This window comes from Panthera pardus, unplaced genomic scaffold (genome assembly GCF_024362965.1).
Source record: "Panthera pardus isolate Hobbes unplaced genomic scaffold, ASM2436296v1 HiC_scaffold_24, whole genome shotgun sequence".
Taxonomy (NCBI): domain Eukaryota; kingdom Metazoa; phylum Chordata; class Mammalia; order Carnivora; family Felidae; genus Panthera; species Panthera pardus.
In genome coordinates this window covers 41,653,874-41,666,890 of record NW_026526810.1, presented here as the reverse complement: position 1 = coordinate 41,666,890, position 13,017 = coordinate 41,653,874, and the positions used below count along the sequence as shown (strand labels likewise).

Sequence of the window (13,017 nt, the reverse complement as noted above, 5' to 3'; positions counted from 1 at the left end):
CTATCTGAGGTATAAGAAGTTTACTGTGGAAAACTGACACTAGAGAAGACAGCATTACTCAGGGCTTTGACGAGTCCACAGTGCAATAATTACACCATTAAGATGTGGGTCCTATGGCTGCCCTGACTCTTGGTTACTATATTCATCATGTGAGTGGAGGCAAAGATAAACATAACCGATCTTTGTAAGTAACCCTCTCCTAGTTCTAATGGAATGGAATTTCATTTAAAACACTGAAATCTATCACTAAAAATAGGTATCTGGGAAAAAATCTAGAACAGAGTAGTAATTTCACATTATCCACACCCAAAAAGAGGCACCAACACTGTTACATACAGCAGAGTACAGCAGATTAACCTTTGGATCTAGAAAATAAATTCTCTAAGAAGTGAATCAATACACAGTTTCTTCACAAATTTCCTTCTATGATGTAACATCCCTCAAACAGGGAAACAAAAGCAACTACTGCCATATTCAAAGATAAAAGTATTCTATTTTTGCCTCAATCTAAAAGAAGCCACATCTTTGATAAAAAGTTTGAAATGAGGTAAACATTATGAATTCAAACTTCAAACACTATGATGAAATTAAGATATCTGTTAGCATGTAAACATTCCCTTCACCAGTATTCTCATTCTAAGAAAAAAATCTGAGATTGTTATATCTTAATTCTGGAAGAGCCCAAAAGAGCCAATAAATACATAAACTTGACCAGGCTCCATACTCACTTGGGGACCATGAGCCTCTGGTGGCCCCTTTTTCCCTTTTATGAGTAAATACATAAATAAAACTGTTGGGTTTTGTCTTTTTGTTCTCCTTTATTCTCAAATTTTTTAAAAAATAATTTATTTTTGCTTGTTAAAAAATAAATATTCATCATATATCTATACTTTTTCTTTAATTTGTCCTAATTTTATGAAAAACAAAGGGATTTTACACTTTTCTTGTTTTCCATTTTAAAAAATATAGAATTAAATATACATCCATTGTTACTTTTTAGTAGTAATATTAGAAAGTATTAGTAAAGATACTGACTTATCAACTAATCATATAAACAGCTGTTACCAACCCAGGATACATAATGTATTTCTTTGCCTTTCACTTTCATATACATTTACTTACAGTCCTTAAAAAGTTTCTAAAAGACTTTTTTGCTTTAATATTCTATACGTCCATCTTACTGAAGTTAATCTCAAGGGTCAGATGCTATAATAGGCAGCACTGATTTCCCAAGAAGGTGTCTAAGCTGTAAACTATTTCTGAAAGACCAAGGCTTACACATGCAATGTATCTCTCAGAGGACCTACGATTTCATATACAGTGTAAGCTCACTGTTATGAGCCTGTTATGAAATCAACTTAAACCAACATTTTAGAACATTAAACACATTTAGAACATTAAAAACATCCACTTCCTACTGTTAGAAGTTAGAATGATATGATGTGCAATTAAAAAAAAAAAAAAATCAAAACCAAAATTAAAAGCCCAACCATAAAAGCACACTAAAGTTTCAGGACCTTTAATGCAGAAGAGTGCAAAGTCACAGTCAGGACAAGGGCCAGGTTTCCTTCAACCTAGAAAAAGCCAAAAGTTCTACCAAAATATCAAAGTAATACCCCATTTGACATTTTCCATCAAACTTCCCTGTCAAAAAATACATTATCACATTATCATCACACTTCAAATGCATAATATATTTTTATGTAAATGTTACTTTATGTACACCAATAATACTATGCATGCATAGATCACTCTGCCACTTACAAAGTAATGTCTTTTTCATATCTGATTTAATCTTCACAAATACCCTAAGAAGTAAGGCAACCAGCTATTATGTACAATGTACACAGGGAAACAAAAGAGACTCATAAATTATGTGCTCAACATCATTAAACATCCTTACTCCCAATCCAATGCTCTTTTTACATGTCATCACATTGGTAACATGAACTAGAAGGTTTTAGGATTGTGATTTATGGACAAACACTAAAGAAAAATTAGATTTCTGATTTACTGTAATGAAGGAGGAAAATCTTTGACTCACGTTACTCATTTTTTAATACTTCCTTCAGAAAACCCTACTGGCCCTTCTTTAAACACACACCAGAAGCCCTTTTTTAAAAAAAGAAAATCCCTAAACTTACCAGTTAACTGCAATCCTTCTCACATTATAGGGCTAACTTTCATCTTAGAACTCAAACTGTAAACTTTTTTCAAGTTTATCTGATGCAATACATTGGACATATCCTTTGAAACACATTCATATCTCTAAATTGTTTTAATCTAGTCAAAACTGTAAAACTGCCACAAGGAAGTTCTTGAAAATAGAAGTTATCACATACATTATGGCAACTTCCTCACCTAACCACACATAACATGCAAACAATCCAGCCTCTAGTAGTTCTGCATTGTTAGATGAGTCTGCATTTTCTGTTTTAAGATATCCTGGGCTTAACAGGCCTTGCTGCTGTGTCCATGTTCTTTACATGTCAGAAACTACTGCTCTAGGATCTTAGCAGTTCATACTCACCTAGCTTTTTTAAATGTTTATTTAACTTGGATAAGAATACAACTACACAGTCTAGACTACAGTACCGTGGAAGCAGTTAGTAACTCAAACATGTTAATCAATTATGTTTCTTATGTCCAGTACATGGACCCAAATATCTAGTAAGATATTGAGGCAACACAATACACAAAATATACAAAATTAAAAAGTACAAAATAGTGAAAAGGATTTGGAATTTGAGGAGGAAGCAAAGCTCCAAAGAACAACAATCTAAGAAAATAAAATATGACTACTATAGCTTGAAAAACAAAAAGCTTTAGAATGGATCTTTTATTAACAGTTAATGGACACTTGGAGTTGAGGTTAAATCTCAATTTTTCAGGACTGATCATTGCAAACATAGATAGAATATTCCTATAGAAGACCAATGTGACCCTTTCCTTATGACAGAAAACCAAATGTGGGCTAAATAATGTGCTTCTTTTCCATGCATAACAGACATATCCATAATAGAAAATAAAACAAAAGTAAGCATAATCCAAAATATCAGACATATTAAACATGGTACTCAAAGTGATTCAATGAAAACAAGCTTTAAAAGCCCACATTTTGTTACTGTTTAACTTCTTTATTTCCACTGGCAAATGCTTACAAATAATAAATTCAAATTTTCCCTATCTCCAGATCTTTTCAGATTAGTATGCCCATCTTTTGTCACCTGATAGATTTACAGGAATAATCAAGATTGTACTGCCTTAACACAAGACTAAGCACTTCTGTCATTGATTTTATTGTACAAAATGAAAACAGATTTAAAAATAAAAGATGCCATGTACAAATAATAAGAATTATTGTCATATGTGAGGGGTTTTTTTCCTTTTAATCCACCTAACGCCCCTTCTGCACAAATAATTTACATTCAAATTGTTACTCATATAGTCTGTGGATGCAATAGCAGGAGCTTTGTGTATGTTTTTTGTTCCTTGTTTGCTTTTTAAAGTAATGTTTAAAAGGTTAACTGGAATTGCTGCTTAATTAATTTCTTTTCCATAGAAAATTTGGAAAATACCAGAAAGTATAAAGAAAAAGTCATTTGTAGTTTCACCATCTACTCACTGTTACAACTATCCTTTGAGCTTATTTCTGATCACTTCTAGCTTTACAGTTTACACAATTAGAATTATACTATTTTCTAACCTGTTTTCATTTAAAAAGTAATATTTCCCACACCCCTGAATATTATGAGTATGATTTTTTAATTGCTTCTTTAATTAGAATCCTATTCTTAGTGCAAAGGGTTAAAAATTATGCTTAAAATAATACCTTACTCCCGTCCTTCAACTTTACGATGAGAGCTCAGCAAAGAATAGTAAACCATTCACACTAGCGTTTAAGGTGGGATAAATTAGATCCCTCTGAGAAATGTGGGACCTAATAAGATTCAAACCTTAAACTATGAAGCACTAACAAGGATTTCAAGCGTTATCCAATGGATGTAACCTTAGCGGAGGAGGCAAATCTAAAATTCGCAGGACTCAAGTAGTTACCTTTCTTGCTACAAGAGAGCCTCACGTCGTTTCTACATAAAGCAATTGTGAAACAGTGCAAATTTCACCCCCTCAACAAAGTACCCTAATTGACTGAGTTCATTAAAACTGGCGCTCCCAATGGCAGAGCTGGATTCATTAAACAGAGATAAATATGTAACGCATACAAGGAATTGTGTGGACAGCTGCTACAGGGGAGTTATCCATCCATTAGGAAGACCATACTACAGTGGGTTGGTGGATGGGGAAGAGGGTAAGAAAGGATATCTGACCACTGTCAGCCTGGCGTATAAGCAGAAATCTCAGCCGCATTATTTAATATTTAATCTTTCTATTCCTGGCATCACGGGGCTCAAACGTCACCAAAAAAGATGGACCGAATGAAAAACCCGGCCGGGTGACGCACGTAACATCTTACCATATGGATGTTCAACAATCAAGACAGAGAAGCGCCCCAAGCCAGCCCGGTGAAGGAAGGAGTGTCCCCCGGGTTATAAACTACCCCACGCCCCGGACACGCCGTTCGGGTCTGCCAGCGGGCATCTGAGGCTGCAGGACCTCGCCACCCGACGCCTCAAAGGCCGGCTCAGGCCCGGGGGGCTGCGGACTCGCGTTCCGAGACCACGCGCGCGCCTGCATACACCAGGCTCCAGGAGTCGGCCCCCGCCGGAGCAGACCCCAGTCCGAGCAGCCCCAGCCTCACAGAAGACCCCGCCTCTGCCTCCGGCAGAAGAGGGTGCTGGTCAGGGCCCGGACCGGTGGCCGCTACTCCTCTCCCGGGGTCCCAATCCGCCCAGGGCCGTACCTGAACGAGCAATGCCACCTCCGCCCGACTGCGCTGACTGTCGCGGTGGCGGCGGTCACAGCTCCGAGCACAGTGACGCCTCTCTTAAAAACAACAACCTGCTCGCAGGCGTCCGCAGCCGGGAGGCGGTGGCCGGCGGAGCGACGCAACGCATGCCGGGACTCGTAGTCCCGCCTGCTCCTCATGTCGGGCGCCGGAGGAGGGAAGAACTACGACTCCCGAAGAGAAGTGCAGCCCGCCGCTGCCAGGCTGCAGGAAGCTAGGCGGGGCAGCAGCGATCCTCACAACATCCGGGCCCCGGCGCTGGAGAGGCGCCGCGGCCGGTTGCTAAGGAGACGGGCTGCTCTGACCACTCTAAAGGATTCGCGGTTTCACCCCGAAAGCTACTCCCTGGATTAGGCGGATTAGTCGGTACATACTGATTCAGCCAGCGGATCACGTTCTCTTCGCTCCCTTAACTGGATGTAGTAAAAGGCCGCGTCCCCTGGATGCTCGCTGGTCTTCTTACCATCCGCTGCGGGGAAAGACTACGTTTGCCGAAAAAATAAGGAAGATACCGAGAATGACCGAGTACGACTGGGTGGGTTTGGGCAGAGAGCTGAATGTTTTTGACCGCTGGTACTCCTTGCTGTAAATTTGAGCATCGCCCACCCCCCGCCCCCGCAAAAAAAAACACACCTTTTTAGGCAACCACTGGGCTATACAGATGTAATTGTGCATTGCATTGAGCCAGAATTGCCTCTGAAAATATATATAAATGATTGGGGATGCTATGCAACTCGTACCCCATTGCAAACTGCGGTGATGGCTGTAAATGAGAAAAATGTACCTTGTTAATTTTACATTCTTACACCTGTGCCTTGTTCAAAAGGGATAGGACCAAAAAAAGGATATGTTGCCCTTGTATTTACTGTTGGTGGAAGCAGTAGAAAGTTAAGGTTTAAGGTTAAAGTTAAGGTTTTGTCCCTCAATTGTGGCAAAAAAAAAAAAAAAAAAAAGATTAACAAGGGAGATGATGGGCCTGGGCAGAAAGAAAAAGGTACCCCAAAATTTGACTTTTGGAGGGTTTTTTTATTCGTTTGCTTTTGGTGTTGCTCTAGTTAACATCACTTGTGACACAACACCAAAAAAGAAAACACAAATTTTAATTTTACAATTACAGCTTCCATAAAGGGCATTTTCATTATCTCAATGACTTATTCTTATCTTTTTTTAAATGTGCATGTGTTTATAATGAAGAACTTTGAAAAGTCACAGTGGCTTGACTTTCTGTAATTCCAGAGGAGACTGAAAAGTGCATTAGTGAGAAAGCTAATATCTATCTATAGATTTTTATTCTTTTCAAGGCAATTTCACAGTGTAATTTTAAGACAATTTTAGAAAAATCATTTACAATTTTAATTAACCTTTTTATCCTTAAGTAATATTTGCTGTGTAACCTGGCAGAGCATTTAAAATAATCCTTTTGTTATTCTTTGTATGAGGCTGTATGTTTTTAATTGTATCTAGTTTGAACTCTATATTTTAAGAATATCAGATTTGAAGAGGGTGAAACCCCAATAAGAAAACTACAGTGAGGCCATGAATAAAGTAAAAGCCATGAATGTTTTTTTTTTTTTAAGATTATTTATTTATTTTTTAGAAAGAGACAGCCGGGAATGGGCAGAGAGAGAGAGAGGAAGAGAAAGAATCCCAAGCAGGCTCCACACTGTCAGCGCAGAGCCTGACTTGGGGTTTGATCTCACAAATGTGATCATGACCTGAGCAGAGATCAAGAGTCAATTGCTTAGACTGATTAACAGTCAGAGGTCAAGAATCAGACTGAGCCACCCAGGCACCCCTTGAGTATTTTGTTTCTAAGTCTATAAACATTTGTTAATTATCCTGGAAGTCTAAAAAGATTTAGGTAGACACTTAACATTTCCAGATTGTGTGGTACAAATTATGCCAACAAAGTTTGTCTTCTAGTTTGACTGGATTTGGTTTTCTGTATTATATTTTGGGCCAATGATCAGAATTTAGTAGCAGGTGATTTGATGAAAGAGTACTCTGTGACTGAGGTTGCTATGGGCAACCTGACTGGGTGTCCATAAAGTATATTAGGGTTGCTACTGTTTCCTACAAGTTACAGGGCAGCCACCTTCCAACTAAGAAGCTTTTCCTGTGCTCCAGAAACCTACACACTTTTTAAAAAAATGTTTTTAAATTCATTTACTTATTTTAAGAGAGAGCAAGCATGAGCAGAGGAGGGGAAGAGAGGAGGAGAGAGAGAATCCCAAGCAGGCTCCACACAGTCAGCATAGTGCTCGCCTTGGGGCTCGAACCCATGAACCAGGAGATCATGACCTGAGCTGAAATCAAGAGTCAGAGGTTTAACCAAGTGAGCCACCCAGGCACCCCCAGAAACCTACACATTTTGAGAAAAGCTGACCTGTTGAGATACCATAGGATTCTGGTGACTTGCTATTATCCAGTCTACTGTGATATTTTTAAAAAACACTAATATGCAGTGTCACAAAGAATAAGTAGCAAGATCTGATGAGGTCTACTTCTAGGTTTGCCAGCTTCCTACAAGATTATGAATATACTGGGGCACCTGGGTGGCCTAGTCAGTTGAGCATCCGACTCTGACTCTTGATTTCAGCTCAGGTCATGATCTTATGGTTCATGAGATCAAGCCCCTCATGGGGCTCTGTGCTGACAGAGTGGAGCCTGCTGGGATTCTCCCTCTCTCTGCCTCTCTCCTGGGATTCTCTCTCTCAAAAAAATTATGAATATGAAGTATTAGTAAACTGTACTATACAGTTTATATATACTATACAGAAATGCAGAATCTCTGCCCTACCCCAGACCTGAGTCAGAATCTACTGTTTAACCAGATTCCTGTGTATTTCATATGTACATAAAAGTTAAGAGAAGGACTGTACAATGTAGTGTTATTAACCTGTAAACTTTAGAACTGAATTCTGGAACATCATCCATATGCACTGAGGTATATCTGAAAGAAATGATAAAAACTGATTCCATTTATATCACTTCAATTGTATTTCATTTTATCTCCATAACCACAGGAACTATGGCAATTTTGTTTTGTTTTTTCTTAATTTATAGATGATACATAAACAATCTCCTATTTAACACAACCTTTAAAAATCAGAGTTACAGTACCCTGTCAACTACCATGAAGTTATTTAGATATAATAATGTAACTTCCTATCTGGAAGGATTTAGATTTTACATGTTCCAGAAGCTGCCAAATATTTTTATTTTTATATTTTTAAACTACCAAAATTTTTTGCCTATTTAGATAATAGAACATACTTATTAACTTATTATAACTTATTAACTTGTCACAAATAAAGGGCCTTATCATGAGTAAATATGCATATCCCTTTATGCTTTTTGAATAACAAAATCACTTAGATCTGTTAAAAAGAAAGCCTGGGGCCAAGGTGGAATCACTTGCCCCCAGGATAGCAAACCAAGACTTAATTGCAGTTTAAGCCACTCCATAAGAGGAATTTAAAACCAATCAATCTGGAATTTTATAGTCAGCACCAATCAGGTGATCTGTCACCTTGGTTCACCCTCTCCCTCTCCCAAAGGAAAATGAGGTAATCTGCATGATAAAACCCTCTGTCCTTTCCCCTAAAGGAAGGTGACCTTGCCTGAAACAATCTTTTCTTTTGCTAGTAACTTATCCTTCCTATGAAAACCTTCCATTTTGTACCACTCCTCAGAGCTACCCACCACTTACTTGATGGGATGCTACCTGATTCATGAATTGCTTAATAAAGCCAATTAGATCTTCAAATTTACCTTGTTGAATTTTGTTTTTTAACAGTTGCTATTGCTACATTTGGAGGGTCCTGATATCTGAGTCCTCAGATTAGAAAACAACCATCTAATCCAGCTCCTTCCTTTTATATTTATAGACAAGGAACTTGAATCCTTGTAAAATAATTTCATCAGTCATCTAGCTATTAGTGCTAATATCAGAACACAGAACTGGTGACGCCTAAGAGGTGCTCTTTACAACTCTTAAAGCAGAAGGTACACAAGTAGCAAGTTTCCCAACTAGTCTGTTGGGAAATAAGCCATGCAGGTATGATTATGGCCCTCTCTCTACCCACACTCCTTTGCCTATCTCCCAGAGGCCTCTTTAACTCCTCACTATGGCTTAGCCACAACTTTCATAACATCATCTAGGGATCAGCAGCTTAAGCATCTCCTGGGACTTTGTTAGAAATGCAGAATCTTTGCCCTACCCCAGACGTGAGTCAGAATCTACTGTTTAACTAGATTCCTGTGTATTTCATATGTACATAAAAGTAAGAGAAGGACTGTACAAGAGAACACTACTATGGATAAAGGACTTCTAGTTTCAGATAACTTCTCCATGTTATTAGTAGGTAGTAAAGCACTACTAAGATTTTGTTCCTGATGAGACAAGTTAAGAAAGAAGCAGGCCTTAAAGGTGGCTGGGTCAGTAGTAGCTGGAGGTTCCAATGAGATAAATATTCATAAAATAACGTTCTAATTCCCAAGAACTGAGCAATGAAGTTTTTCTGAGGCCAAATATTAAAGTCTTTCAGCTCAAGATACCAAGACAATAGAACAATAACCAAAAACTTCAGACCTTTGTCAATTACAGTATCAGTCTTTAAAAAAATGAATAGTTAACCTGGAGAACTTAAGAAGAAAAAAAAAAGACCAGCAATTTCATTTCTAACACCTATGTTTGCAACAGGGAAATTTACAGTAAGAAAAAGGCTTTTCCCTTTATTCAAATACAGCAGCAAAACAAGTGCTCTTGGGTTGGATTTTCAGGAAGATCCAAGAGTTCTCAAAATTATTTAAAGAAGCTCTTCTGAAAAGTTACTTTGCCTTATGAATGTCATTAAAACAGGCACAGCATGAGAACATAGTATACTACTTTGTGATACTACCTCATTTTATAAACTATAAATTTACAAACTTTACAAGTTCTGTGGGATAAATGGAGTCATTAGATGATAATTAAAAGAACAAATAATCCAGGCTCTCTTATTTTACAAGCAGGAAACTGAAGCATAGAGAATCAGACTTACCCAGGTTCTCACGTTCCTGGCAAGTCCAGGAGGCCAGACCCAGCATTCCAGTGCTCTTTTCACTAAACTTGATTCAGATTTTTAAATCCCTTATTCACAGAAAAATACTTCCAAAAAGTTTATTAAGGGCTCTCTTCAAGTAGAACATTAATAGTTGACTGAAAAGTTGATTGAATATGATTTATAGTACTGTTACATAAAAAGGTAGCTTTTAAGGATGTTATTATGAGGAAAAGATTTTAACTCAGGTTAATTTCAACTTGTAGCGCCTTTTTATTTTTCAAGATTATAACCAGTCACAAGTACATCTATTTTTTTAATGTTTATTTATCTTGATGATCACTTCACATAATTAAGGTTATTTTTGTGGCAAGAACATTTAAAATCTCTCTTACCAATTTTCAAGTATATAATATAGTAATGTTAACTATACTCACCATTCTGTAATTAGATCCCTTGAACTTATCCCTCTTATAACTGGAAGTTTGTACTCTTTGACCAATAGCTCTCCATTTTCCCCCATCACCCATCCCCTGGCAATCACTATTCTATTTCAATCAGTTTGACCTTTTTATTTTTAAAAAAATTTTTAAGGTTTATTTTTGAGAGAGAGATAGCAAGCAGGGGAGGGGAGAGGAGGAGACAGAATCCCAAGCAGGCTCCATGTGGTCAGCACAGACTCCGATGTGGGGCTTGAACTCATGAACTGTGAGTTCACGACCTGAGCCCAAGTCAGCCCTCAACCAACTTAGCCACCCAGGCACCCCTCAATGAGTTTGACTTTTCTAAACTTTTAGATTAATATATATGTGAGAATCTAGTATTCTTTATCTGACTTAGTTCATTTAGCATAATGGCTTCCACATTGTCCAAAATGGCAGGATTCCAAATCCTTCCTTTTAATGGCTGATTAATATTCATGTGTGTATGTATACATGAGAGTATAGTATACTACATCTTTAGCCATTCATGCATTAATAGGACACTTAAGATTGTTCCCATTTCTTGGCTATTGTGAATAGTGCTGCAATGACCATGGGAGTGCAAATGATCTCCTCAAGATAGTGCTTTCACTTCTTTTGGATATATAACCAGAAATGGGATTGCTGGATCACATGTTAATTCAATTTTTAATTTTTTGAGGAACCTCCATACTATTTTCTATAGTGGCTACACCAATTTACATTCTTACCAATAGTGCACAAGTGTTCCCTATTCTTCACATCCTCTCCAATATTGTCCAATATTTTTGACACTAGCCATTCTAACAGTGAGGTGATATCTCATTGTGGTTTTAATTTGCATTTCTTTGATGATTAATGATGTTGAACACCTCTTCAAGTACCTGGTGGCCATCTGTGTGTTTTATGTGTGAAAAATGTCTATTCAGGTCATCTTCTCATTTTTTAATCAGATTCTCTTTTGCTATTGAGTTGTATGAGTTCCTTGTATATTTTGGATATTAACCCCTTATCAATATGGTTTGCAAATATTTTCTCCAATTCCGTAGGCTGTCTGTTCATTCTGTTGCTTCTTTTGCTATGCAGAAGCTTCTTAGTTTGATGCAGTGTCATTTGTTAGTTTTGCTTTTGTTGCTTATGCTTTTGACGTCATATCTAAAAACTCTGCCAAGACCTAAATCAGAGCTTTTCCCCTGTGTTCTTTTCTGGGAGCTTTATGGTTTTAGGTCTTACATTTAAATCTTTCATTCATTTTGAGTTAATTTTTATGAGTGGTATAAGACACTATTGTGTTAAGTTTAATTTTGGTGGGGTTTTTTTCCCCCAAAATTTTATAATTGACAATAATTTTATATCTTTATATTTTAGGACAAGAAAAGTGCTTCAGCTTCAAATTCAGACACAGAAATGAAACCTGAACAACTTCCCCCTTGTGTGAACCCTGGAAATCCTGTGTTTTCATGTATGTTGGACCCAAAGACACTCCATACAGCTACCTCACTATCAAAACCTAAGATGATTATGTACAAAACCAGTTCAAGTAATTATGGTGAATTTTTACCTATGCCACAGTTTTTTCCCTGCAATTATAGTCCAAAGGAACAAGTATTTTCAAGCCATATCAGAGCTACTGGATTTTATCAAAATAATACTCTAAACACTGCACCTGACAGAACCAGAACACTTGATTTTCCTAATTTCCAACACACTCTATGAAAATATATTCCTGTGTATATTTAAGAGAAAATATACTCAGGAAAAGTGAGTTCTAAATCTAAGGCTAGAATACCAAATTTGGACTAGAAAAGCATTTGAATTAGTTAAAAGAAAACTTTTAAGAAATAAAGCATTTGAACTGATAACTGAATGACAGTGACTTCTTCTTAAATTAAAATGTGTTCAAAATAGAATAAAAGGTGGATGCGTTTTAGTACAAAATAGAATAAAAAGTAGACACATTTAGTACATTATTTAGTACATATTCTCCAAAAGTTTCAAAAGGCTTTAAGGATCTCACGTGTCCACTGAATATATTTAACAAGACAAAGGAACACAGGAGCACTAAGAAAAAAAATTGAATTAAGGAAGACTGACCAGTAATTTCCCAGTTTTCTGTTATTTCAACTAATGGCTTAGAACCTGGGGGAATGTTAGTTTCCACTGCTAGGCCGGTAGAAGAGAGGACCTGCTATTCATTCATTCATTTGGCAGGTATTTATAGAACACTTGCTAATGACAGTCACTAATGCAAATGGAACACAGAAATAAAAGACAGTCCCTTTATTGTTTCAATGAGTAATATTTTAGAGGAATGAGATTAGCAAATTAATAAAATGTGATAATTTATGTAAATTATGCAAAAGGTCTTTCAGACACAAAGACAGAATTGCTCAAATTGAGACCAAGGACATCAGGAGAAGCATCCTGGAAAAGGTAAAACCAAATCAAAGGAAAGATCAGTAGAGGAAGAAGAAGCAATACGTAGAAGTACAAAGATGTAAGAGATGCGGTACTTTTTTATAAACGCAAATAATTTGATATATCCTTAACAAAGTGTAAGCAGTGGTGGATGACAGACTATTCTTTAAACTATGTAATTCCACTG

The 13,017-nt window shown here is 37.1% G+C and overlaps 2 protein-coding genes across 5 annotated transcripts in view; one reads left to right on the top strand and one right to left on the bottom strand.

Moving 5' to 3' along the window:
* Nucleotides 1-4,980, bottom strand: part of CCPG1 (cell cycle progression 1) — a 42,242-nt gene extending 37,262 nt beyond the window's left edge. For 3 of the 4 annotated variants that reach the window (XR_008417081.1, XM_019442045.2, XM_053889045.1), the window contains exon 1: nt 4,862-4,980. The gene's annotated coding sequence lies outside the window, so the exon portion shown is untranslated. The remainder of the gene's footprint in view (nt 1-4,861) is intronic. The other variant, XM_019442048.2, reaches the window with a different exon arrangement.
* Nucleotides 4,981-5,089: 109 nt separating this feature from the next.
* PIERCE2 (piercer of microtubule wall 2) lies at nt 5,090-12,279 on the top strand. Its single transcript, XM_019442053.2, has 2 exons — nt 5,090-5,441; nt 11,781-12,279. The coding sequence occupies exons 1-2, from the start codon at nt 5,424-5,426 to the stop codon at nt 12,126-12,128; spliced, it is 366 nt and encodes a 121-aa protein (XP_019297598.1). The 5' UTR covers nt 5,090-5,423; the 3' UTR covers nt 12,129-12,279.
* Nucleotides 12,280-13,017: the final 738 nt, after the last annotated feature.